The 26,762-nt window shown below is 44.4% G+C and overlaps 2 protein-coding genes across 4 annotated transcripts in view; both read left to right on the top strand.

Moving 5' to 3' along the window:
• camsap1b (calmodulin regulated spectrin-associated protein 1b) overlaps positions 1–19,779 on the top strand; it is a 42,597-nt gene extending 22,818 nt beyond the window's left edge. For 2 of the 3 annotated variants that reach the window (XM_036980147.1, XM_036980148.1), the window contains 13 exons: positions 1,234–1,375; positions 1,665–1,804; positions 2,053–2,146; positions 2,886–3,063; positions 5,096–5,193; positions 5,435–5,513; positions 5,707–8,047; positions 13,224–13,360; positions 14,076–14,326; positions 14,655–14,757; positions 14,909–15,021; positions 15,206–15,324; positions 17,383–19,779. In XM_036980147.1, the coding sequence (XP_036836042.1) occupies positions 1,234–1,375; positions 1,665–1,804; positions 2,053–2,146; positions 2,886–3,063; positions 5,096–5,193; positions 5,435–5,513; positions 5,707–8,047; positions 13,224–13,360; positions 14,076–14,326; positions 14,655–14,757; positions 14,909–15,021; positions 15,206–15,324; positions 17,383–17,679 (4,092 nt within the window). In that variant the 3' untranslated portion in view covers positions 17,680–19,779. The remainder of the gene's footprint in view (positions 1–1,233; positions 1,376–1,664; positions 1,805–2,052; positions 2,147–2,885; positions 3,064–5,095; positions 5,194–5,434; positions 5,514–5,706; positions 8,048–13,223; positions 13,361–14,075; positions 14,327–14,654; positions 14,758–14,908; positions 15,022–15,205; positions 15,325–17,382) is intronic. The other variant, XM_036980149.1, reaches the window with a different exon arrangement.
• A 129-nt stretch (positions 19,780–19,908) lies between these two features.
• On the top strand, positions 19,909–25,603 carry LOC110525996. The gene is made up of 7 exons (XM_021606561.2): positions 19,909–20,222; positions 20,383–20,433; positions 20,533–20,643; positions 20,821–21,249; positions 21,359–21,601; positions 21,855–22,040; positions 23,890–25,603. Exons 2-7 carry the CDS (start codon positions 20,427–20,429, stop codon positions 25,269–25,271), a joined length of 2,358 nt encoding a protein of 785 aa, XP_021462236.1. The 5' UTR covers positions 19,909–20,222; positions 20,383–20,426; the 3' UTR covers positions 25,272–25,603.
• Positions 25,604–26,762: the final 1,159 nt, after the last annotated feature.

The raw sequence follows: 26,762 nt of genomic DNA on the forward strand, positions 1-26,762 counted from the left end.
GAGTGTGGAAAAACAGAAAATGTGTAAGTGTCTTGAGTGAGCGAGAGCCATGTATCCATCGCTCAGCCCTTGTTTTCCTTTGCTCATGCGCTGAGATATTGATGCCATTTCCACCTGTGCCCACAACCTTTACCATGCCCACCCCTCCTATGCTCTCTCTGTCTGCTGTACCCATGTGGTCTCTCCCTGGCCTCTCACGGTGTCTCTCTGCTCTGCCCGCGGTCTCCTTTGTACACTCTGCTGTCTGTGCGACTCAGTCTGATTTCATGCACTCCCTGGCCCACTGCATGCTGGAGCCAGAGGAGCTGGAGCTCTCCACAGTGGTAGTACACCTGCAGCAGTCCTCCTTACTGTAGATGTCCCTGCCTCCCTAGAGATCTGGAACCTTCTAGTTGATCTTTTTCTCTGACTTGTCACTCTAGTGAGGCCTACCCATGTAGAATGAGCTACTTCCCAATTAAAGATTAGTGTGTTGTTTTTATGGTAGTTACACTTGGAATAATTTAAGATTTGTATATTCAGATTGCAGGATGGGTTATTTTATTTGCTACTACTGTGGCCAAGTTGTGATTAGACTGGGAGGCCTATGGATTGAGATCCATTTAGTATCTCTTATCACAAATTAATTCTGTAGTCCTTGTATTTGGTTGATGGTTGGAGTTTAGTTTGATTAATCATTAAGTTAATGTGGTTCAGGCTGTTCAGCTAGTCCTGGCCAGTAGACTAGAGCATTGATGAATACAATAGGCTAGTTCAGTTTTTTTATTTTTTACACCACACAGTTAGCCAACAGAAGTGGGCCAGTGATTCTCATGTGACCCTCTTCTGTATACTAGTGGCCTGGTTTGACTGTGGGGATTCACAGAGACTGTGGGGATTCACACTGCATTCACAGAGAGGTTTTTGAGGGTTGGTGGCAGACCAACCATGGATACCATGTCACTGCTCTATGAAGGACCACTCCACCCATCTCCACCCTCACACAGACAGATTGGGGCTTATTCAGGGAGTGCCACTGAATGAATTCCGATAGAAATGCATTGTCTAGACCGGACATGATTCTGTTTTATTCAATAGGGAACCGTCTGCCTTTTGTCATTACATTCCTATCTGCAACCTTATAAACATTGCCATCCACTGAATAAGCCCTAGGCTGTATGGTAGGACTATAATAACTCAGAGGGGCTTAAGCCATAGAGATGGGCTGACTCTCTCCCTCCCCCTGGTGGTCAGGTACGGTACCGCAGGGAGCACACGTCAGGGCGCCAGTTGCCCTTCTTCCCCCTACTGGAGGACCTGATGAGGGATGTGTGTGATGGAGCCGCGCTCCTCACCGTGGTCCACTACTACTGCCCCAACCTCATGAAGCTTGACGGTAGGACATGGACGCCATCCCACTCAACAAACTTAGGCTAATCATTAGATATGTTGAATGACTTTGATGGGAAGAGGAAGCCTATGCAATTTGTTTCCCTGGTTAGGCCTAGTTAGAAGGCCTTGATTGAACTAAGAAATCACGAATGTCTTTCATCTGATTTAAAATTGAAATAGACCACGGCAAACTGGTGTTATCTTACTGTAATCCTGTGCTCCTTCTATGTGATATCTAAGCAGCAGGTCTTTCAGCTCCATCCTGACCTTTTGACCTGTCTGTCTCCTATCAGATATATGCCTGAAGGAGGTGACCTCCATAGCTGACAGTCTGTATAACATCCAGCTGCTCAAGGAGTTTGCCAACGAGTATCTCAACAAGAGCTTTTACCTAACAATAGAAGATATGCTCTACTCTCCACTGGTGCTCAAGGTAAATATTCCATATCTTAGCATTTATGAGCTGTTGCATGTACCAAACTACTTCTGGGATTTGATAACATACTCACAACAGTACTCTGCTAGCCCACAAAATATTAGTTGTTAGGGCGACAGTACCTAATCTCTCATGGGAGAAAGGCAAGGTCATTGTGCGAGGCTAAGCTAGCCACGGATAGCTAGCTGCCAGGGCATTAGGCTATAGGTCTGTTGTCTAACATGGTCCCTATTCTCTCCCTACAGCACAATGTGATGGTGTTCATTGCGGAGTTCTTCTGGTGGTTTGAGACAGTCAAGCCAGAGTTTGTCCAACCCAGGACTGAGGAGTTCAAAGATGGTGAGCATCATCTGCTCTGCATCTGGTTCAGTTGGGGATTGGGTGGGTGTGTCTGCTGTAACCAATATGCTTGATCGTGCAAGGGAGCTACCTAGCTAGCAAGTTAGCAAACCAAACGCATAGCTGGAGCAATGAGCTTGAGATCATTTATTTGGCACATCTTAAGTGGTGAACCTATATTTTTAATCAGTGGCGTAGCACGCACCCCTTAAGCTTCAGGGGGCCCCAAATCCTATATCTATCTATCTTATCTATCTCTATGATATTGAGAATCAAACCATTGGTATTTCAAAATACCCCAGTATACGGTGTACCGCCAAAGCCTAGTTGAGGTATAGTGATGTACTGTGCAGTATGTTGTATTTGTATGCGCAGGGAGGGTAGTTACAAATGGGTGGATCAAGATGTAAGATGAGGAAGAACAGTATTAATGGTTTCTTACTTCTAGAAAATGATTTGGTTAAACTGAAGTGTCAATGGTCTTTAAAAAAAAATGTATTACTGTAATTCCCATAACTTTTCATTGCACATTTGTAGGTAATCCCCTTGGAATTTTCAATAGTCTGTTATGTACGTTGACTTGCAGATTTAGCTGATCTTAACATAATACATTTAGACAGAACTTGACTGGGAATGAAAATAAGCAGCTGCAGTTTCAATGAGACAATTTATAATATTCTCAACTCCTTACCAACCCACCGCTGTTTTGATTGATGCCTCTCCCCTCCTCTCACAACAGCCCGAGCCATGGCTCAGCCGAAGAGTGCCCGCCCCTCAGTGCCCATCTCCAACGCCACCAAGCGTAGCTTCCAGGTGACCCCTGGCATCACCGAGGCCTCTCTGTCTGTCTCTGCCCAGAGCAGCCCTGATGTCTCCAACAGGTACTTCCTGCACCCTGCTGAAGACTCTGACCCTCTGTAAGTCTCTCCTTCCTCTCTCTCCACCCTTCTCATTTCATATTTCATCAACCTGTGTTTCCCATATAGCAATTTTGGAAAATATGACATTGTTTCCTCTCACCTTTCACATGCATTTGCTGGCCCTTCTAATTTTTGCCCTCACTTTCTCCACTGTGTTTATCGATATTAGTTAATTTATGTTCCACAATCATTCCAGCGTTGAAGAAAACATATTGCGTGAACATTGTGTATCGTGTTTGTTGGTTGAACTGTGGGAGGGTAAAATATTAGGATTAAAGGGACAGTAGGTCAGATTATCAAAGACTAGAGTCAACTGACTGATGGGTTGATTATCTGTGTGGAGAGGTGAGTGGTTATAGGGTGTCTCTTCCTGATGTCTGTTTACTTTTAGTGTAAGAAGAACTGTTTGAAAAGGGAACCTGAAATTTCAGCCTGTTTTGGTGGGATGGAGTTGTGGTTATCCATGGTGACATCACCATGCAGTAAATTAGTTAATAGACCAATAAGAGAGTTCCAAACCTCTCTGCTAATAACAGCTCATTTTAAGTTTTCCCCTTCCCACTCAGACCACCCCCAGACAGTCCTAGCAACATTTTTGCCTAAGAAATTGTCCTTTATTAAGACACATCTTTTGACCATTTTAATTGAAAACAATCACAGTAAGGTACTTAATTGTTACCCAGAAATGATTTTATATTGAGATTTTATATTGAGATAAAACATTGGACCTTTAAAAATGCGAGCAATAAGAGACAGCTAAACCGATAATGTTCTAGGAAATGTGGGTCAATCTGCTTTACCGAAGGTGTAAGAGGGGCTAATCCCTTAAACTGTCCGTGTACTTAAGACCTGAATGAATCACATAAGACCTCAATGAATTCACATAGTCTAGGAAAGGATATACAGTGCCTTTGGAAAGTATTCAGACCCCTTGACTTTTTCCACATTGTTACATTACAGCCTTATTCTAAATTGTTTTTTCCCTCAATCACAATACCCCATAATAACAAAGCAAAAGACAGGTTTAGAAATGTTTGCAAATAATTACAAATAAACTGAAATCACATTTACATAAGTATTCAGACCCTTTACTCAGTACTTTGTTGAAGCACCTTTGTCAGCGATTACAGCCTTGAGTATTCTTGGGTGACGCTACAAGCACACCTGTATTTGGGGAGTTTCCCATTCCTCTCTGCAGATCCTCTCAAGCTTTGTCAGGTTGGATGGGGAGCATCACTGCATGCGCAGATATTTTCAGGTCTCTCCAGAGACATTAGATCGGGTTCAAGGCCAGGCTCTGGCTGGGTCTCTCAAGGACATTCAGACACTTGTCCCACGCCTGCGTTGTCTTGGCTGTGTGCTTCGGGTCGTTGTCCTGTTGGAAGGTGAATCTTCACCCCAGTCTGAGACCCCGAGCGCTCTGGAGAAGGTTTTCATTAAGGATCTCTCTGTACTTTGCTCCATTTATTGGCTTCCGTCTGGCCACTCTACCATAAGCGCCTGATTGGTGGAGTGCTGAGGAGATGGTTGTCCTTCTGGAAGATTCTCCCATCTCCAAAGAAGAACTCTGGAGCTCTGTCAGAGTGACCATCGGGTTCTTGGTCACCTCCCTGACCAAGGCCCTTCTCCCCCGATTGCTCAGTTTGGCCAGGCGGCCAGCTCTAAATCATGTCAAATCAATTGAATTTACCACAGGTGGACTCCAATTACGTTGTAGAAACATCTCAAGGATGATCAATGGAAACAGGATGCACCTGAGCTCAATTTCGAGTCTCATAGCAAAGGGTCTGAATACTTCGATGTATCATTATGGGGTATTGTGTGTAAATTGATGAGGGGAAAAATGTGTTAAATCAAATTTAGAATAAGTCTGTAACAAAACAAAATGTGGAAAATGTCAATAGGTCTAAATACTTTCCGAATGCACTGTAATCCTGCAAAAATATAATTTTAGCAGTACAGCAGCAGACAACATCCAAAGACTGACTAGGTAGGTAATCGAAATGGTTTGTGTGCGTGTGATTCACAGTACTAAAGGAGGTCCTGCTGCAGCCTTCAGCACCTCCCACCCACTCCTCCCTCTGAGGCAGAGACAACAGAAGCAGCAACAGGGAGAGGATGGATCAGGTGAGGGCATCACACTACACAACACCACAGTTACCATTTACCATAGAAGACAATCCAAAACCATCCATAGGCACATTTTAGAAATTACATTTATACTTTGGTTATACTGATGGTTTTCTCTAGTTGTGTAGCTTTGTGTTGTAGTGGAATAATACTACAGCGCACATTTCAATATCAGATACCTTTTCTATTGTGTATTATAGGTAGCTGTATGGTCAATGTTTTGTCTGTGTGTGTCTAGGAATTAGAAACCGCTCCAACTCCTTGGAGAACAGACAGCCACGAGGTTCAGTGCAGGCCTGGCCTGACAAGAGACAGAGGTATAGTATGACAATAACACCTTTCTTAATTAATAATACATATGTTTATCAGAATCGGGGGATCTCCGATTTTGATTATTTTGTTTAACTCCAGATAACCTGATTTCTTATCCTTTACAAACTTTGTTTCTAATGTTGTGCTGATCACATTCATGATGTATGGTGTCTCACTCTTTCTTTCTTCCCCCTCCAGGCCAATGTCAACGCTCAACCCGTACACGTTTGGTATCTCTGCCACTGACAGCGACGCTGATATAGCCTCTGGGGACAGTGTGAGTCTGGCCCGCTCCATCAGTAAAGACAGCCTGGCCTCTAACGTAGCCAACCTCACCCCCAAACACCAGGGTCTCACCCCCCAGGGCCACACCCTGATCGGACCCGCCCAGGTAGGCCGCGCCCCAGTCAGCCCTGCACCCCGCCGAGTCAACGGCCACGGCCTGCTGGGAAACGTCAACATGGAGGAGGAGGAGGAGCAGCTTGTGTCGGTGATGAGGACTGAAGCGTCAACAGCTCTCCCCAGTCAGGGCGAGGCGACGCAGCCAACTGCTGGGGCCAGGCCCAAGGATAGCTTTTACTTAGAACCACTGATGCCTGCTGTGTTGAAATCGGCAAAAGAGAAGTCTGTATGCCTGAATAAGGAGGAGGAGAGTGGAGAGGTGGGGCGATCGTGGGGAGCGGGGTCCATCCGGAGAGTAGAGGGGGTGCCTGGACTCGCGGCGTCGGCCAGGAGAAAAATCCCCACCAGCCTAAATCGGACCTCTACTCCCACTTCTAGTGGTGAGTTTGCCGTGTCTGCTGAAGCTTCATTGGCTGGGCCACCCCAGGGACAAGGAGCCTGTAAAATCCTGGTCACCAGTAGTGTGGACCCCTCCTCCAGAGAGCCACCTGGGGGCTTCTACCTCCACTCTGACAGTGACAACCAGAATCCTGGTCAGGACCTGGAGCCAGACCTGGACGAGGCTGATGAGGAGGACCTGGATGAAGCTCTCACCACCAAGGACCCAACCAGGCCTAGGAAGGCCTTCGATGAGGAGGAAGAGTCAGCCAAGCTGCAGGAGGACCTGAAGGAGAAAGAGGACAAGGATAAAGGGGATGATGGTGGTAGTGGACGCTCCAGCCCCTGTCTCAGCACCCACTCCCAGGCCAGCAGCCTGGCCAGCGGCAGCATACGCATGACCAGCTTCGCTGAACGCAAGGCCCAGCAGCGCTTTGGCAGCAACCATGACTTGCGACCCAGCGCATCCAGCTCCCAAAGGACCACCCCAGACGGCTCCGAGTGCAGCGGGCCCCTCTCTCTGCCCACCTCCTGGAGGCTGAAGAGGGACCAGAGCCCCTCCTCGCCCCAGGGGGGGCGGGGGGACGGTGGCACCAACTTGTTGGCTTCTGAGCTGGTCCAGCTTCACATGCAGCTGGAGGAGAAGAGGAAGGCCATCGAGCACCAGAAGAAGAAGATGGAGGTACTGTCAGCCAGACATAGACAGAAGCTGGGCAAGGCTGCCTTTCTGCACATCGTCAAGAAGGGCAAGAGCGACACCCTGCCCCACCCACTCAAACCAGACTACAACTCCAAAGAGGAACTCAACGGGGACAAAGGGAGGAGCTCGAAAGATGACTCGTGCCTGGATGCACTGAGAGGGGCCAAAGAGACAGAGTCTGCCACCTCGCCAGTCCCAGATGCCTTAGAGATGGTGGAAAGGAAGTGCAGCGGTAGCACCGGTCTGCTGCTGGACGAAGAACTGGACCTGAACGAATGTAACCGCTCCATTGAGATGCTGAATGATGCCATCGGCAGCATCCAGCAGCAGATGATGCAGCTGTCCCTCCAGCAGGACCTGCTGATGAAACAGAATGTACAGTCCCCTCCCGGCCTCCCTCCTCCCAACGACAAGACCAGCGGCTCTGAACCAAAAGCCCAATCTGCCGCCCACTTTGTGGAGATGGGCAGCGGCGCACCAACCACCGGTACCGCACCAACCAGGAAACCCCCCAAACTGACCTCGGCCAGAGGCCCAAGGTCGAAGCCGTCTGAGCTGAAGCTGGTCAAGGAGCACGGGAGGCAGGGCCTTACCTCCAGCAGGGCAATCACTCCCACCCACAGCCTGGAGACCCTACCCCACTTGAGGCAGTTCCCCGGGGGCAGGTCCCCCAGGGCAGACCCCCCTGACACCAGAACCCCCTCTGTTGGTGGAGAGACAATTGGTGTGCAGGACAAGCCTGGATGGAGCGCCACCTTTAGGCTCAACGATGAGGCTAACCTGCGCACAATGGCCCGTATCGACCCGGTAAATGTCACCCCAGAAGTGTCCTTTGAGTGCCTGTCCAGTACCTTGAGGGAGGGGGAGCTGAATTCCTCGGACAGTTCTGGGAAGGAGAACGTCCCCTTGGAGGAGGTGTCGTGGAGCAAAGCTCCCCTGATAGAGGTGGACCTGTCAGACCTGAAGGACCCAGAGGAGATGGAGGGAGACTGTGGTCAAAACAGCACCATGGATGGGGAAGACGGAGAACAGAAGTCTGGCCTGGGATTCTTCTTCAAGGTGTGTGTGTGTGTGTGGTTTTTTATCAGAACAATTTGCGTGTGTGGTTTTCTGTACAGTTTTTCTGGACATTTGAGGAATTTACCGGACATCCATATGCGTTCAGATCTGAGAGAATGAAAACTCTTACTTGGCCAAATTATCCATATTTACGTGTCCTTAAACAGCCTATAACAAATGACAAAAACACTAGGCTTTTCTGTGTTTCGATGTGTATGAAATGCACAACGCTATAGCCTATTGTTTTTTTACTTTTCTAAAATAATCATTGTCCACCTCACTGTCTGAGATTTGAGCACTAAATGCATCAGGGCATGCGGCCTATAGGCTTAGCGGTCCACTGTATGATATTAATATTTAAAATATATAAAGGAAGAAAAGCTTAGGCCTTGTTCCAGAGCGATAGAGATATGCTGGCGGCATGCTACTTCACCAACGTTAATTTCTTTATCCTTGTCAGATGGGCTACTGTGTCTCCTATAGAGATAAAGACGTACAGGAGTCGGCTAATTACTTCATTCATCAAGAGAGGGGATCCCAATTTTTCCATTGCTTCCACGTTTATTTCTCTACTTCAATTGTGCGAGTTGCATCGTTTTACAAATGCATTTACTACCGGACTTTCAAGCATGGTTTAGGCGCAGCTGCGCAACACAGCGCTTAATGGGGACATGGTGTCTTAAAAGGGCGATGGCATAATTTCATTATAGAAACATATATTTTTTTGTTTATATTTTTATAATAAAATAATTATTAACAATCAGGATGTTGTGTCTAATGGGGTAAATGTAGATAGGCTGAATCCTGGGATTTGTCCAAGTAAATTGTATAGCCACTATGTTGCATCAGTTTGGCTACAGGCAATTGCGATTTGCGCATCTATGAATATAGACCATTCATAGGTTATTATTTAATTTAGGTTATTATTTCATTTAACCTTTATTTAACTAGGAAAGTCAGTTAAGAACAAATTCTTATTTACAATGACAGCCTAGAACAGTGGGTTAACTGCCTTTTTTCAGGGGCAGAACGACAGATTTTTACCTTGTCAGCTCGGGGATTTGGTTACTGGCCCAACGCTCTAAACCAGGGGTGTCAAAGTCAAATGGACGGAGGGCCAAATAAAAAAATCAGCTACAAGACGAGGGCCGGACTGTTCGAATGTTCATTGAAAAATTTTTAAATGACGCATATAGTCTAGTGAACCTAATTGAACCTACTGAAAACCTAACAAATATATTACAATATGATCAGATAAATAAAGCAATATTTTCTTATGGCTCTGTCAGTAATCTTTAATTTTCAACAGACACAAAAGACAAATTTCCTTTATATAAATATCCCCATAACATGAACATTAAATGAAAGAAACCGGTATTCAAGGCACCATCAGTAGACTATATTTTCTATTTTAGCAAAAGTGGGCTAAATTTACTTCAAAGAAAAAACAATAATAGCAATTTTCTATCATCCACTCAACTGAAATATTTGTAAAATATAATTGGATTGAAATACAAAAAAATAAAGTGCAAAAATCTATTAATCAAAAACAACACTTTGTTTAAGGAGAAGTAACATGCAGTGAAAACAAATATTACATTTTAACTTTTAAACTTGAACTGAGTAAAAACTCTAAATATGTGATTGCACAGTAATGTTCACTTGTTTGAGGTTGAGGGTGATACTTGGTGGTGTCCCATCTTTTCCACAAGTTCATCAATGTTCGGGGTAAGGCTCTGAGCTGAAGAAATCCTCAGAATTGAGTGGAGGTGTTCAGCAGTAAGTCGACTTCTGTGTGATGTTTTGTTCAGGTTCATCAAAGAAAACAGTTGTTCACACAGGTATGTGCTGCCAAACATAGACAACGTTTGAGCAGCCTGGATGCGCAGCTGGGGCATTGTGCCGGGGAGGAAACGGGCGAACTCCGCAGCACCCACTGCCGCATATTTTGCCCTCAGTGCATCATTGCATTGGAGGTCAATCAACTCCATTTGGAGGTTTGGTGGTGAGCTTTCCACGTCAACAGCAAATGGGTTACCGAGCAGTTCCAACCTGCTTTTTTGTGCTTCAAAGTCAGCAAATCGGCGTCGAAAGTCAGCGGCAAGCATACCTATTTTATCAGCCAACTGTGTGCTCGGGAACGCACTGGTAGAGAGCTTCTCTTTCATGGTCTGGCAGCTGGGAAAGTGGCTCAAATTTTCTTTCCGCATCTGCGTCTCCCACAGAGTCAGTTTGGTTTTAAATGCCTTCACTGTACTGTACATATCAGAGATGACACGATCCCGACCCTGCAGCTGCAAGTTTATTGCATTCAGATGACTCGTAATGTCACACAGAAAAGCCATTTCACACAGAAACATTTCGTCTCGGAGTTGTGTTGTGTCTTTCCCTTTGCTGTCCAAGAACAGACAAATCTCCTCACGAAGCTCGAAACATCTTTGAAGCACCTTTCCCTGGCTTAGCCATCGCACCTCTGTGTGATAAGGCAAATCACCATGCTCCGTTTCTAACTCCGTCAGAAATGCCTTGAACTGGCGGTGATTCAAACCTTTGGCTCTGATAAAGTTAACTGTGCGCGTGATGATGCTCATTACATGCTCCATTTTCAAGGCTTTACCGCACAACGCTTCCTGGTGTATGATACAATGATAAGCTGTCAGCTCACCTGTCGCGTTTTCCTCTTGCATCTTTTCCCGTATCTTCGCCACCAGTCCGCTCCTGTGTCCACACATCGCAGGTGCTCCGTCGGTTGTCAAACCCACGAGTTTTTCCCAAGGCAGCTCCATCTCATTTACACATCTTGACACCTCTTCATACAAATCATGCCCCGTAGTTGTGCCATGCATAGGACGTAAAGCCAAAAACTCCTCTGTCACGCTTAGGTTGGAGTCCACTCCGCGGATGAAAATTGACAACTGGGCAATGTCAGAAATGTCGGTGCTCTCATCCACAGCCAAGGAATATGCAATAAAATCTTTTCCCTTTTTCACAAGCTGCTCTTTTAGATTGATGGACAACTGGTCTACTCTCTCGGCAATGGTGTTTCTGCTCAGACTCACATTTAAAAAGAGTTGCCTTTTTTCTGGGCAAACTTCGTCACAAACTTTAATCATGCAGTTTTTGATGAAATCCCCCTCCGTAAATGGCCGGGCTGATTTAGCGATCTCTTCTGCCAAAATAAAACTGGCCTTGACAGCAGCCTGGCCTTGTGATTTGGCTTTTTTGAACAGAGCCTGTCGAGATTTGAGGCCTCGTTTTAATTCCTCTGCCTTTTGTAGCCTTTGTTCCATGTCCATATTCTTGTTTTTGTCCGCGTGTTTCGTTTCATAATGTCGTCTCAGATTATACTCTTTCAGTACCGCCACACTTTCTCCACACAGAAGACACACAGGTTTTCCAGCTACCTTCGTGAACATATACTCCGACTCCCACCTTGTTTGAAACCCCCGGTTCTCAGTATCCACCTTCCGTTTTGCCATTTTTGATGGGTATCTGAAAGTTAATTTTACTGTGATGCTGACGACTGCTGTGCCAATAAATATTGAAATGAAGCAGCCTACTGCTCGGTGCGTCACCTTTGCATTGTGGGAAATGTAGTATTGGTGCGTGTAAAAGATCTGCGGGCTGCCGGCTTGCTGCGGGCCGGTTCTAATAATAAATCAAGATCATCCCAGGGGCCGTAAAAAACCTTCTTCCGGATGTGGCCCGCGGGCCTTGACTCTGACATATGTGCTCTAAACCATTAGGCTACCTGCCGTTATCTACATGGTCCAATATGTAAAAATCATTTTACATTTCCAATGCAGCTGTTTTATCTCAATATCAAATAATTAATGGGTAACAATTTAAGTACCTTGTAATAGTTTTCCATTAAAATTGACAAAAATAGCTGAACTATTTTACAGTGCTCGTTTCATCAGCTGTTGTACAATATGATACAAATCACAGGAAACAATGTATTTTGACTGCACTGGACCTTTCTAAAATACTTTTGACTGATATGTTATTGGGCACATTGCTGGTGGTGGAAATTATATTTTAGATGGTGTCAGTGTAATTTTATTTAAATTCATTTTGGAGTAGAATGTATTTTTTTAAGTCACCAGAACTGAGCTTCTCAGTTCTGCAAAAAAATGATCTCCGGGAGGAATTGACAAACTTGCTGTTTTAAAAAATGGTCCTCTTTCCCTAAAGGCATGATGGTCATGCCTTTCTTACATGAAAGGGGAGGTTAACAATCGATCTGAGATTGACGTACGTTTCTGTCATGGGATTTTTTAGTTGTTGCTTTAATCCTTGTAATTACGAAAATAAATGTTCCAAAATTGCATTCTACCTTAAGAGCGATTTGCACACAGTAGCCTGCATTTGGTTGTGCTAACGTTCTTCTCATCTTTGTCCACTACAACAGGCATTTTCACTAAAGGCAAACTTTTTTCTTTTTTTTCCCAGCTTTCATTTTACTTCAATGAAAAAGGCCTCCATCTTCACAATAGCAGTAGGCAACTGGATTCAGCCGCGGACCGATTATTATAATTTTTTTAATTGTCCGAGCGGATGGTCAGGGGGCAATTATAATAATTTGTAAGCTGCAAATTGACCATAACGAAGCCTAAAAATAGATTGTATTTGAAAATGATTTAATATCTTGAATTACATGAGACATGATCACATACAGTATGGCTCTTGGGAGCAGATTTCCCACATTTTTTTGTTGCTAAATTATTGTGGGCCAAGGCTCCTCTCACTAGTTCTTTCTCTCAGCAGAAGGTGCACGTAAGGAATGGTGCTGTAGCACGAAATCACAGTGTATGATAGGTAGCCTAATTGGGAGATTGTTTTTCTCCCGGCCAGGCTACAATTTTATTTTCTTTATTGGCCAAAAGCCGCCAATTACCGGCTAACTGTGTGTGTGTGTGTGTCATAAAGTGGACAAGATATAGGGCCTATTCTCATCTTTTGAGTGGTCGAATGTCTAGGACAGGGAAAGGTATTACATCATTTTTATAGTACAACATTTTCCGGGAAGGAATAATATAAAATTCTACATTTTTACTGAATAAATAAAGCAAGAGACGAGGGAGGAGACACAGGCAATTGTTTGTGGCGTAAATCAAGTTTTATTGAATGTCATTGAGTAAAATGCTACTAGTAAGTGTGTTGTATTGTGCCACAGGATGAACAGAAGGCTGAGGATGAGCTGGCTAAGAAGAGGGCAGCGTTTCTCGTAAGGCAGCAGAAGAAGGCCGAGGATGCCCGGTTACGCAAACTACAGCTGGAGGCAGAGACTGAACAGAAGCGGGAAGAGTCCAGGTAACAAACATGACGTCTTTACAACCAAATCAAAACTGTCTGCTAGATAAGTCATAATGCTCAGGTAGGATAAGACTGTTTTAAGCACTAGCTTAAAAACCACCAAAGCTCTCCCACAATAGCATGTGTTACCGGTATAGTCACAAGTTTTGCACACCTGTGTATTTGCTCTTTACACCTCAAATGTAGTGCGTACGGCTCAGTACATGCCTGGGGCCAAGCTTTCTGCCATCCAGGACCTATATACTAGGCAGTGTCAGAGGAAGGCCCCAAAAATTGTCAGACTCCAGTCACCCAAGTCATAGACTGTTCTCTCTGCTACCGCAAGGCGAGCGGTACCGGAGCACCAGGTCTAGGTCCAAAAGGCTCCTTATCAGCTTCTACCCCCAAAGCCATAAGACTGCTGAACAATTAATCAAATGGCCACCTGGACTATTTACGTTGACCCCCTACCTACATGTACAAATTACCTCGACTAACCTGTACCCCTGCACATTGACCCATGTATATAGCCTCGTTATTGTTATTTTATTTTTTACTTACTTTGCTGGTTAAGGGCTTTTAAGTAAGCATTTCACGGTAAGGTGATAACATTTGATTTGAAATGTTAATTCATAGAAAAACACAAATGGCAGTATTGTCCCTCTGTCCTCTTCCGTGTTAAGTCTTTTCAAATTCTGCAGTTGTTGAGCCTGTGGTCTGTCTCTCCCCCTAGGCGGAAGGCGGAGGAGGACCGGATGAGGAAGGAGGAGGAGAAGGCCCGTAGGGAGCTGATCAAGGAGCAGTACCTGAGGAGGAAGCAGCAGGAGCTGATGGAGGAGCAGGGCCTTGGCAGCCCAGCCAAGCCCAAGACCCCCAAGACCAAGCCTAAGAAACCCAGTCACCAGACTCACAGACCCAAGTCTGCGTTCAGCAGAGAGGAGTCATCCAGCGACACCTTCTCTTCCAAGTGCTCTTCATCTACACGTAATAACCACCACACATTTGTTCATCTTACTTGGCCAGGGGTTAATAACTCCTGTCCCAGAGGACTACAGTGTGTGCAGACTTTTGTTCCAGTCCTGCACTAATACATCTCATTCAGCTACGCTGGGAGGAAAAAAACTCTGTTAACACTGTGGTTCTCTGGAACCAGGATTGGTTGACATCCTTGGTCCAGGTCAGTTTCATGTCTCCCAATTCCCTTTGAGAAAATATTGCTGATTTTGCAGTCATGCGTTTCTGTGTGGGGATAGGAGTGTAATAGGAAGAGTTCGCTATACTAAGATGGAATCTATATTTTGGTGCTCGGTAGCTGACAACCTGAGCAGTGCCCAGTCAGGCTCCAGTTTGTCCCTGGCCTCCGCAGCCACCACTGAGGCAGACAGCGTTAACTCTGGAGGAGCAGGATCCCAACGGTAAGTGCCCCAAAATATGTAGCTGGGTGCTTGTGTAAGAATTTTGTTTTAGGTGTAATTGATGTCAGTGTTTACTACCTCTTGTGTGCCATTTTTAAACTTCTTCTTTTTTTTTTGATCGTCATCCGTGTGCTCTGCTTTCCGTTGCCAGTGGTGAGTCTGAGTCTTTCCCAGGCCTGAGTCGAAACGCCAGTCGAAACACTGAGAGAGACTGGGACAACGGCTCCACTGCATCTTCAATCAACTCCATGGCAGAATACACTGGTCAGTACACATGAAAGTCAGTCTCTTGTCATACTGGGAAACAGTCTTTCCCATAATGTTCCAATACTATTCCCGTAACACCCCTACAATGTTCCCATAAAACCATTGCTCTGCTCACGTTCTCCTCGTCTCTATTAATGTTAGCATTTAATGCTAAGACTTGTCGTTCCACTGTGTCCCTCAGGTCCCAAGCTGTTCAAGGAGCCCAGTTCCAAGTCCAATAAGCCCATCATCTTCAACGCTATCTCTCACTGCTGCCTGGCTGGCAAGGTCAATGAACCCCAGAAGAACACCCTCCTAGAGGTAAAGCTTTACCTAACTGTGAAATGCTATTAACGTGCACTCCAGAGCAAATGGTCACGCGCACACAGTTGAGCCATCATTTCACTGTTACGATGGATATGGATATTCAAGATAATTTACTGATTAAATTACTGGAATAATTGATCTAATTTGAATTAATTTGGTTATCCTATCCAAATTCATCTGAGGGGCACCATTTAAGGGTTTTGCTATAAAGACCCCTTGAATTAACACTATCAGTAGTTATTAACGGTTATACCATTGTAATCCTATACCGACAGTAGTCATAATCAACAGTCAATTGACTATATTTTCATTCTGAACGGTCATCTGACTTCAAGAATCTAATAGCTCCTTAGGGACTTCAATGCAACAGATATACGTCAAAGTTGTATTGCTAGACTCAAATGGATTGAAAATGAATGTTGGTACAGTTGTCTTAATAGACACAAGATACAAAGGGAATGCAGTACAATCACTGAAGTGGGAAACTAAAGCTTCGTTTCAGGCTTATGTACTCACAGGCAGATGTGATAACACTTGAACAGGACTTTGGAGAATTGGACATTTTGTTATTTGTGAAAACAGGAGAAGTGAAAGCGGCTACATCAGTAAAGTTTCACAGCCGTGAAACTATAGGCTCCCCAATCAGGGGTATACCGGCCCAGTTACAGGTTAACACCTGCTGTGGGCAGCGCTAGCACAGTATTAGTTATTAATTCAGACTAACAGTCTTACAATAATCAATCACTGCCACGTTTACACACACAGCGTCACCCAAAGGGAAATTAAATACAATGTATTTCCATGTATTTTTAGCTGAGTGTCACCTGGTTCAGTTGGATTTCTGTTATGACCGAGAAGAAACAGGAAAAAGGTCAGTGGTTCATTTGCAGGCGAAGAAGCTTCTTCCCTCGTCGGAGCTCTTTCTTTCTCAGTCCTCAATTCCATTCGGTCCAAAGAGAGAACGTTTAAGGCACTCGGGGGCAGTAGAATGTTTGAGGGCAGTAGAATGTTTGGGTCCTCATTGGGAGAGAGAGAAACTCAGCGGTTCGTTGTGAGTGAGCAGAGTGTGTCCAGCCAAGTTCCTCTCAGGAGATGGCCAACCTCTGTCAGAGTTGGATTGTGCAAGTCAAAGTTGCGTTAGGTTCTCGAGGAGATGGATCATTGCCTCTAAGGCGTGGCCGCACCTCACAAAGAGCTGATCTAATTTCTGTTTAGTGAGTCCTCTCACTTATAGGGATACTCGCGGAAGGCGGTCTCTAATGGTCGGATAGAGTGACATGGGAACTCATATCTCATAATTTTCACAAGATAAACCTGAGATATCCTCATAAGTGTTCACAGAATGGTATGTGTTTATACAATAAAAACTATCTCTTGGATGAAGTACATACAGTAGTCCCCCCCAACATACAAAAAACAGGCCATTCAGTCGTAAAGGGTGAGCAGTTTATTTTTATTATAATAGCCTTTAAAGGGGTACCGTCTAATACAAACTAACTTTTGACCTGGAATGTGGTACTTTAAGGATTTTTGTTTTTCGTCCCCTCTCTCCCCCCCTTGTGGGCTCTTCGTCACAACATAGTCAAATTGCAAGGTAGGGATGTGAACCACGAAACTCAAGAGTTTAGTTCTTCTGTCCTATTTATCAGTAATTTAGTCCAGCCAAATCCCATGTTGTGTAAATGAGCACAGTAACATGTAGGTCACATTTAGTGGGCCAGAATGTGCTGCTCAGCTCAATATTATCCAGCTGTAGCACAGCATGTTCTTGTCCTAAACACACACTGATGTCCTGTTTTTAAAGTGCTCTGAGTTTTACTGATTTAAAACCGTCGACTAAAACTTTAGTCTAGAGTTTTTGCGGGTCAATCAGGTGGCCAGGAAGGGAAAACTCCCGACCCTTCCCAGGAGGACATCCAGGCATCACTGTACCTGGGAGTGTCAAATTGCTTCAAATGTGAGACTGCTTCTTAAGATAGTTGTCAGCCATACAAACTAACAACCCCCCCCCCCCCCCCCCCCCCCCCCCCCCCCCCCCCCATCTCATCCCAGGAGCTGGAGAAGGTTGAGGCCCACCACCTGATGATCCTGTTCAGGGACGGGGGCTGCCAGTTCCGGGGAGTCTACTCCTTCTTCCCAGACACGGAGGAGATCCTCAAGCTGACTGGCACGGGCCCAAAGAGCATCAGCAAGAAGATGATTGACAAGCTCTACAAGTACAGCTCGGACCGCAAGCAGTTCACAGTCATCCCCGCCAAGACTGTGTCGGTCAGCATAGACGCCATCACCATCCACAACCACCTGTGGCAGGCCAAGAGAACCACTGTGCCAAAGAAGAGCGGGAAATAATCTGTGGAGGCCCTTGGAACTCTGGGGTTCCATTCCACTCCATGGTTGTCCTAGGTTCCATTCCACCCTGCTCTCCTGGATAAACTGCATTGATGTCCACTGCCAATAAACTCCCTCTATCAAGCTGAAGGAGAGGCCACATGTATGGGCAGACACGTGGCCCCTTCAGTTCACACTAATGTGGGGGCATGGATGGATGAATGCATCTGTGCTGGTGGCCTGCGAGTGGGATTGTCATCTGCATGAACCAATATGGAGGGTCCTCTTTGTCTGGATCTCAATGTATTCTGTTCAGGGTGTCCATTGATCAATTCATTCGGTTCATTTTTCTAAAGACTCTTAAGAGAAGCATGTGGCATTTTTTCATGTGGTGGGTTTCTTTTTACTTGAAGTATTTATTGGTTTGGCACTGAATGGTTGAGCTCAGCTGCAGTAGTCCATACAACACTACCCCCCCCATCGCTCTTATTGGACTGGTTATGACCCTACGAACACCCCTCTCGCTCTTGTTGGAAGGGGTGGGTTGTTCATAATCTCTCTACTGCAAAATCTGACCTGAAAGGACCTTATGTCCCTTCAGGACTTAAAAGGACCGTTCTGCTGCAAAAAAACAATCTGCAGTCGAACAAACTGGACCTTATCTACCAGACAAGCATCGCCAACCTTGCCTCTCCAGTTATCTTTCTGTCCAATGTGCTGCTTTGATCTCCTGTTTGTTACCTGGGCTCCTCCCAGACCATCTGCTGGCCTTCTTCATGCGTCATAGTGGTACTGTCAACTGTCTATTTATTCAAACTTCAACCGATTTTTAAATGGTTATCAGCCTGTTGTAGCACTGTCTATCTGGTGTGTAGGATTATGACGGTCGTTTTACTACTCGCCTTTTAACCCTCTAAAACGAGGGTGTGAAGACGATGAATAATAAATAGGCTTTGGTACTGTAGAAAAATGTCAAGATGCTTATTTTTTGTTTGTTTTTGTGTTATTTTGTTTTATATTGAGCAGTGTGGTTGGTTATACAGCAATTGAGCTTATGTTATGTGTGTTTCATCATCCATGAATCTGTCTGACATACGTCAGCTAGTTAGAGCTAGTCGTGTTTCTCTTCACTGGGCACTACTATGTCCTGTATAAAGGTGCACTCCACTCACGATCACGTTTCAAAGGCTTTTATCATGCAATGTACCCCCCCCCCCCCCTCCCTTCTATGCCACGAGTGATCGACTACCCACCAGGGGTGGGGTCCATTCCATTTCAATTCAGGGAGTAAACTGTCATTTCAAGTCCATTGGAATTAAAATGTTGGCTTCGTTCCTAAATTAACTGAATTGACCCCAACCCTGCTACCCGCCCAGCTTCCTCCCCTCCCCTTCTGCAGCCCTTTCCCCAGAGAGCTGCATGCTCTTGTTCTGAAGAGTGCGTGCGTCCTGCTGGAACCGGTTTGAATGACATTATTTAATATATTCATAATGGGTTACTCTGTGGGACTGTGGTCTATTTTATTTACCTACCAACCAACATTAAAGAACATTCCTGAAAGGTGTCAACAAACACTGCCACCATTTTCCATTTTTCTCTGTCCAAGTGCTTATTATTAGATACCATATGTTGGCCTCAAGAACAACTATAAGTGTTGCACGTGCACTTTACTTACTGAGTACAAAAAGTGGAATTCGACTTTAAACGGACATTTGAAACGTATTGCAAACAAACAGAACATGGTTAAGTTTTTTTTTTTAAACAACTCCTGTACACTCCCAACAGAGAAACACTACCCTTCCTGAACTAAAACAAAGCACTAAGATTTAACACTGAGCAGTCGATTTAAGAAGTCCTCGTTTCTTCACTACTACGGCTTGTCTCCAAAAATACGTAGAATACTTGATTATAATTTGCTGCATTTGGTTTATTTTTTTAATAGATCTTTTCAATGTTTGTGTTTTTTATGTTTACTAAAAGATTGTATAGGCATTGATGACCATTTGTTGTTACTGTATGCAATTTCCATGCCTGTTCATTTTACTATTTCTTTCAGATCATACCATCTATTTATTTTAAACGAACGCACTGAAACGGAATAAAAATTTCAAGTTAATAAAACACATTTTCATATTTTTTTGTTCACATTGTTTAGAATACATTTGACTTAAAATACATGTTTCAGCCTACATCACCAGCAGTTCAATGTATAGTTTGGCATTCATGTGCATGTTTCACGACTATTCAGACACCTACAATACATATTTGCACATTTACATATATTTTTGCATGCCCTGTTTGCACTCCCACACCATTTACCTAGGGTTATTGATGGCATCTTTCACTTAAATTGAATATCAAGAACATCTAAAGTTTTTTTTTCCACCGGTGCTGAGCAAAAATGATTAATAAGTGAAGTTAAACCCAGATCACAAGTAACCTACAAGGGTGTTAGTGAGATGTGCTGCTATCCTCCAAGCCTCCCTGGTGTTAACTGTCTCCCACCACCCAACTGGAACAACGGTGCCCGGCATGCTTCGCTTGCAGCAGGACTCATAACCATGGTAAACATCTACAGACATACATAGGCCTGCCATGGCAACAGACTTTATTCTCAGCAGGTGGCTCAGTGTCACGTATTTTGTCACAAGATTATCTGTGACTTGCAGGTCCCATCTGAGAGACTAGTTCTAACTCCGTTCTGTGTCTGACAAACTATTACAGAAGCAAACCAGATGCCTGGCATTTGAGGCCACTTTGAATTCATCATGAACGGTGAGTTCTTATTCCTTGTTTTGATGGTTGTCACAGCCGTGTATTTGTATTGAAGGTATGCTATGAGCTGAGGTTCCCTTACTCTTGCATATCCCACAGTGTCTGCTGCTGGCCTTTCTGTGATGATGCTGTGTGGGGTTCTGGTCTCGGTGCGCGCCAACATTTGTGCTCAGGAGGTACAGATTTACATCTGTCAAGAGATCCCACAAAGTAAGTCCTCCAAAGCTATTTGATCATAGAACTAAACAATAACATGGATCTTTTGGCTCTCATCTATGGCATTTTGATATTGCATATTTGGGTCAATCTACTCTCTGATCAACATTCTATCAAATACCTATGAACAAGACTTAACGCCACTACACACTTGTATTTTTATTACCTCAGGTTACCCTGTTGGCCTGGCCTCTCTGGTGCTCTTTGTAAGTAATGTTGGAGCAATCAACCGTACTGTGTTCAGTAGTGACAACCTGGCCTCAGTCACCCGCCTCACCATTAACAACGCTGGTATCACCAACATTGCATCCAGAGCTCTCTGGTTCTTCCGTGACCTCAAAACCCTCAGCCTGGACCACAACAACATCTCTCAGCTCAACCCAGCCTGGTTCAGCCAACCAGCCATCCTCCAAAACCTCACCCTAATTCAGAACCATATTGAGGTTGTAGAGGACTCCATGCTTAGTGGGTTAACTGGTCTAATTAGCCTAAACCTGACCAGGAATATGATCCAGAGCATTGCTCCTGGTAGTTTTAGCACCCAGTCCCATCTGGCCAGTTTGGACCTGTCTGGTAATAGGATCGTAACCATCAGTCCTGGTAATGTAGCATGATGACATTACCCATAATGCACCATGTATGATATCCTGTTTTATCTTAGTAAAGAAGTTCCTGAAGCTGACAATGGTGTACTGTCTTATCAATACAGGTAGTTTCAGTGGACTCACTGGCCTAACTAGTCTCAACTTGGCCAGGAATATGATCAAGACCATCAGCCCTGGCTGTTTTAGCGCCCTGACCAGTCTGGCCTACTTGGATCTGTCAGGTAACAGGCTGACCAGGGTTAACCCCCAGGATCTGCTCCCATTCTCCCCCTCCACACAGATCAGGCTGGATGGCAACCCCTGGGACTGCTCCTGTGGAGTGGAGGACTTTGTCATCTTCCTCAGAGGTAGTGTTTTCTAGTAATTTGTAGGTCGGGGTTATGGTGTGGTATAAGTACTGCAATGCTGTAAAGTGATCATATTTTGTATTTTTTATTGCAAAAAGCTTCAATTAATTCGTTTTTTGTTTTTTTTTAAACTACAAATGCTATGAAAATTGTAATGAGTGAAACGAATTAATTAGGCTTGAGCCACCCACACAATGACTACCACACACAACCCACACACATTATGTTCTAGATGTCACTATTGTGTATCCAGGTCTGCAGAATGCCTCTCTGCTGGAGAGGGAGATGGAAGTGACGTGTGTCAGCCCTTCAGCCCTGAGAGGCCAGCCTGTGTGGAACGTGTCCAAGTGTTTGATATCTAACCCACAGCCTCAGGAGGATACCCACATACAGCCCCCAGCCATGTCCATCACTGTCTCCACACTCATAGCAGTGATCGGTAGGTTCCGGAGCAATGCTGTACAGTGTACACTACAAAGAAATCCGATAGAACACAATAGTATTGCCTATACATATCTATGGTACAGTATGTTAAGACTGGTTTTAGTCGGATCTCATAACAAACAATTTACACTATTATGCTATCAGGCAAAATATGTACAGTGTCTTGCGAAAGTATTCGGCCCCCTTGAACTTTGCGACCTTTTGCCACATTTCAGGCTTCAAACATAAAGATATAAAACTGTATTTTTTTGTGAAGAATCAACAACAATCATGAAGTGGAACGACATTTATTGGATATTTCAAACTTTTTTAACAAATCAAAAACTGAAAAATTGGCCGTGCAAAATTATTCAGCCCCTTTACTTTCAGTGCAGCAAACTCTCTCCAGAAGTTCAGTGAGGATCTCTGAATGATCCAATGTTGACCTAAATGACTAATGATGATAAATACAATCCACCTGTGTGTAATCAAGTCTCCGTATAAATGCACCTGCACTGTGATAGTCTCAGAGGTCCGTTAAAAGCGCAGAGATCATCATGAAGAACAAGGAACACACCAGGCAGGTCCGAGATACTGTTGTGAAGAAGTTTAAAGCCGGATTTGGATACAAAAAGATTTCCCAAGCTTTAAACATCCCAAGGAGCACTGTGCAAGCGATAATATAGAAATGGAAGGAGTATCAGACCACTGCAAATCTACCAAGACCTGGCCGTCCCTCTAAACTTTCAGCTCATACAAGGAGAAGACTGATCAGAGATGCAGCCAAGAGGCCCATGATCACTCTGGATGAACTGCAGAGATCTACAGCTGAGGTGGGAGACTCTGTCCATAGGACAACAATCAGTCGTATATTGCACAAATCTGGCCTTTATGGAAGAGTGGCAAGAAGAAAGCCATTTCTTAAAGATATCCATAAAAAGTGTTGTTTAAAGTTTGCCACAAGCCACCTGGGAGACACACCAAACATGTGGAAGAAGGTGCTCTGGTCAGATGAAACCAAAATTGAACTTTTTGGCAACAATGCAAAACGTTATGTTTGGCGTAAAAGCAACACAGCTGAACACACCATCCCCACTGTCAAACATGGTGGTGGCAGCATCATGGTTTGGGCCTGCTTTTCTTCAGCAGGGACAGGGAAGATGGTTAAAATTGATGGGAAGATGGATGGAGCCAAATACAGGACCATTCTGGAAGAAAACCTGATGGAGTCTGCAAAAGACCTGAGACTGGGACGGAGATTTGTCTTCCAACAAGACAATGATCCAAAACATAAAGCAAAATCTACAATGGAATGGTTCAAAAATAAACATATCCAGGTGTTAGAATGGCCACGTCAAAGTCCAGACCTGAATCCAATCGAGAATCTGTGGAAAGAACTGAAAACTGCTGTTCACAAATGCTCTCCATCCAACCTCACTGAGCTCGAGCTGTTTTGCAAGGAGGAATGGGAAAAAATTTCAGTCTCTCGATGTGCAAAACTGATAGAGACATACCCCAAGCGACTTACAGCTGTAATCGCAGCAAAAGGTGGCGCTACAAAGTATTAACTTAAGGGGGCTGAATAATTTTGCACGCCCAATTTTTCAGTTTTTGATTTGTTAAAAATGTTTGAAATATCCAATAAATGTCGTTCCACTTCATGATTGTGTCCCACTTGTTGTTGATTCTTCACAAAAAAATACAGTTTTATATCTTTGTTTGAAGCCTGAAATGTGGCAAAAGGTCGCAAAGTTCAAGGGGGCCGAATACTTTCGCAAGGCACTGTATTGTGGTCCATTCATATAACACAACAGAATCAAGTGTGAACATAATCTTCACTAACTCTAGCTTGTCTTGTCTTCCAGTGGTGCTGTGTATCCTGATCTGTGGGGTCTGTGCCCTGGCTGTAGTCTGGAGGAGGAAACGTGAGACCAAACAGGTGAAGCCCAGTCTGGAGACAAAACGGGAGGAGGAAGCCGCAGAGCAGCCAGACAGTTCCACCACCACCCTCCACCGACAGGTGGCTTCTTCAATGTCTGACTGGGATCCAGAGCTTGCTGCAAGGACTTACAGATCTGGAGTCAGAGCCAAGTCTGCTGATGCTGTCCTCTCCACGTCCCAGTTCTGCAGAGCAGAGAGAGAAGCACACAGGGTGGTGGTGGAGACTGAGCGAGAACTATACAGGACGGAAAGTGTGAGAGAGAGCCCGTTAAAAGAGATGAAGAACTCCGAGGAAGAGAACAGCAAAGAGCCAGGAGATAATGAGTCCCAGGGGGTAGATAGAAACCTGACAGGAAAAGATGATATTAAGGGTGAAGTGAGTCAGGAAAAGGACAGAGATGAGAGAGATGATGATGGAACTGTGAATCTGCAAGATGGCGGCCAAAACATAATATGTGTATCCCAGGATTCGGAGACCATACCGTACCTGACAATCGGTGCTGACCCGGCCGAACCAAACATTGAACGCCACAAAGGTCCAAGTCCACAGAAAGTCATGACAAGGATTTCCACTTGGCCCCCCACCTCAGCTCAGTGGCAGACCCACTTTGCCATACAGAGAGAGGGGCTCTGTGTCTTCCCTGAGAATGACCCTGGCCAAGAGGTCGAAGGTGAAACAGAGAACCAATCACCTGACCAAGAGTTCGAACAGATCCAGTCACCTGACCCCGGGGAAACCGAGAACCAATCACCTGACCTTGAGCAAGAGTTTAAAGATGACACAGATAATCGTTCAGCTGATGTTTCTGTCAGTGTTCTGGAGTCTTCACCCCCAGAAGGGGTGATGGGTGAGGTCAATGCTGAGGAGAACTGCAGCACGCCACCAGACTTAGAGACATCCTCTCCAGAGTATGATCCAGAACCTCTTATTGAGATAAGCGAGACCCTGTCAGGGAAGTGTCGACCAGGTCTGTCTAGTAATGTCCTGACCCAGACTGAGACCAATCCTGGTCAAGAAAATCCTGAAGAATTGGATAACAAACCCACACAAATTATAAACAGGGCTGTACAGAGTGAAGGCAAATCAAACAGAAAGGGGGTGCCAAAGAGAGCAGTCAGGAGCAGAGAGAGTAGTGGAGCTCCCCCTAGTGGTGTCTCCCCCAGTGACGACAACCTGCTACTGGATAATGAATACGCCTATATTGACTTGCTGCACGAGGTGGTTCAGAACCAGGGCCGATGGACCAGAGAGAGGTGGAAACAGACTCACCTCAACAAAGCAGCAAGCAAGCACCAGGGACATTAAACTACAGACTGTGGCTTTTATGATCTGGTGTTGTCTTGTGTTTTTACTTGTCCTGTCTATTGGTGTATGTAATAGTCTGTAGTGTTTTGAAAAGTGCTATGCATAATAAAATGTATTATTAACTGTGTTTTTCCCCTTTCCTGTGGTGACAAAGGGTGAGCAACCCCACCATTAGAAGTGTTTGAGTGATCATTTCTCTCTGTAATTAAACTACAGGAGTGTTTTTCCATTCCAATGTTTCTGGCTGCATGCAGCATTTATTGTTCATATTTTACATCACGGTAGAGAAGTACACATACTTCGGAATAAGAAAAAGTACAAAATGGGTAAAACCTTTTTGACAATTAACTAAAAATATGATAAAGGTAAACAGAAGACTTTGGAGGACATGCATGGTCCCGTATGCAGACAAATAACAAGCGGGAGATATGATTAGTTTTCTAGTTGTGATTCTTCACACAGGTCACCTAACTGTAGGAAAACGTATCTGGTTTGGCAAACTTTCTCTCAAAACATGCTTTTTGTGTTTGCATGCCCCTTTCTATATTACAGTATGAACTTCAAAAACATTTTTTTCTGAACAACTCCAGTAAGATAATTCCCCTGGAGTTTCGTTCACATACAACAACGATGAGGTGTCACGAGGTGATCTGTAAACTGCCCTTCTGGGGGCCTGGCTAGTATGGAACATATCTGATCTACACATACATACAGTACTTCAATGGGAATGGGGACACATTGCGTTACATCCCAAAACACATCAAGGACTACTCCAGAGATATTCAAACTGCAAAATAATCTAAAAGCCTGACATAACCCACTTTTTTCCTTATCTAACCTTTCCATCAACTTAATCTCATTCAGGCAATGCATGTTCAGAACTACTTCCCTAGTACATTTTATAACAAACAAGCAGAAATGGCACATATCAAAATATATTCTGTTGTTTACAAATGACAATGATCATTTAAAACATTGCAAATGTACTTAACAAAGGCCTAGGGCTCTATTCAATCTTTACAGCTGAAGCGTTAGACTCCGCGGTAGAAATGTTAAGGTAATTTCCGATTGCGCCGCCATATGCAGTGTTTACCGGTGAATGCCGTCTCCGCTAAATTGGGAATAGCCAATGTCCTCTTTATGTATCCCTGTAGCTGCTTGTGGTTTTGATAGCTCTAACACCGGAAAAACAACCGCTATGCGGATGTCGTCTAAAGCGGATCGGATTGAATACAGCCCTTTAAAAGTTGATATACTATATATAACACTGACTGTATGGAGGCTGATTCATACTGTGCAAATACTAAAGTATTTTATTGTATAGTTAACGTTTCGGGTTAAAGGGTCATGCTATAATGCTCTATTAACGACCACAGAGCTTAGTGCAAAAATATTTCAAGTCCCATTTGTTTTCATTTGACTAATAATGACCAGAAGAACGTTGAACCAAACAATGAGGATAAAGAAAATGTTTACAATGATATCACCACA

The sequence above is a fragment of the Oncorhynchus mykiss genome, chromosome 6, assembly GCF_013265735.2.
Source record: "Oncorhynchus mykiss isolate Arlee chromosome 6, USDA_OmykA_1.1, whole genome shotgun sequence".
Taxonomy (NCBI): Eukaryota; Metazoa; Chordata; class Actinopteri; order Salmoniformes; family Salmonidae; genus Oncorhynchus; species Oncorhynchus mykiss.

What these genes read in the sequence shown, in the direction of transcription:
- LOC110525996 (XM_021606561.2), top strand. An exon ending in GATCGTAACCATCAGTCCTG is followed by an intron (nt 21,250 to 21,358) that starts GTAATGTAGCAT and finishes TTATCAATACAG; the next exon opens with GTAGTTTCAGTGGACTCACT. An exon ending in CACACTCATAGCAGTGATCG is followed by an intron (nt 22,041 to 23,889) that starts GTAGGTTCCGGA and finishes CTTGTCTTCCAG; the next exon opens with TGGTGCTGTGTATCCTGATC.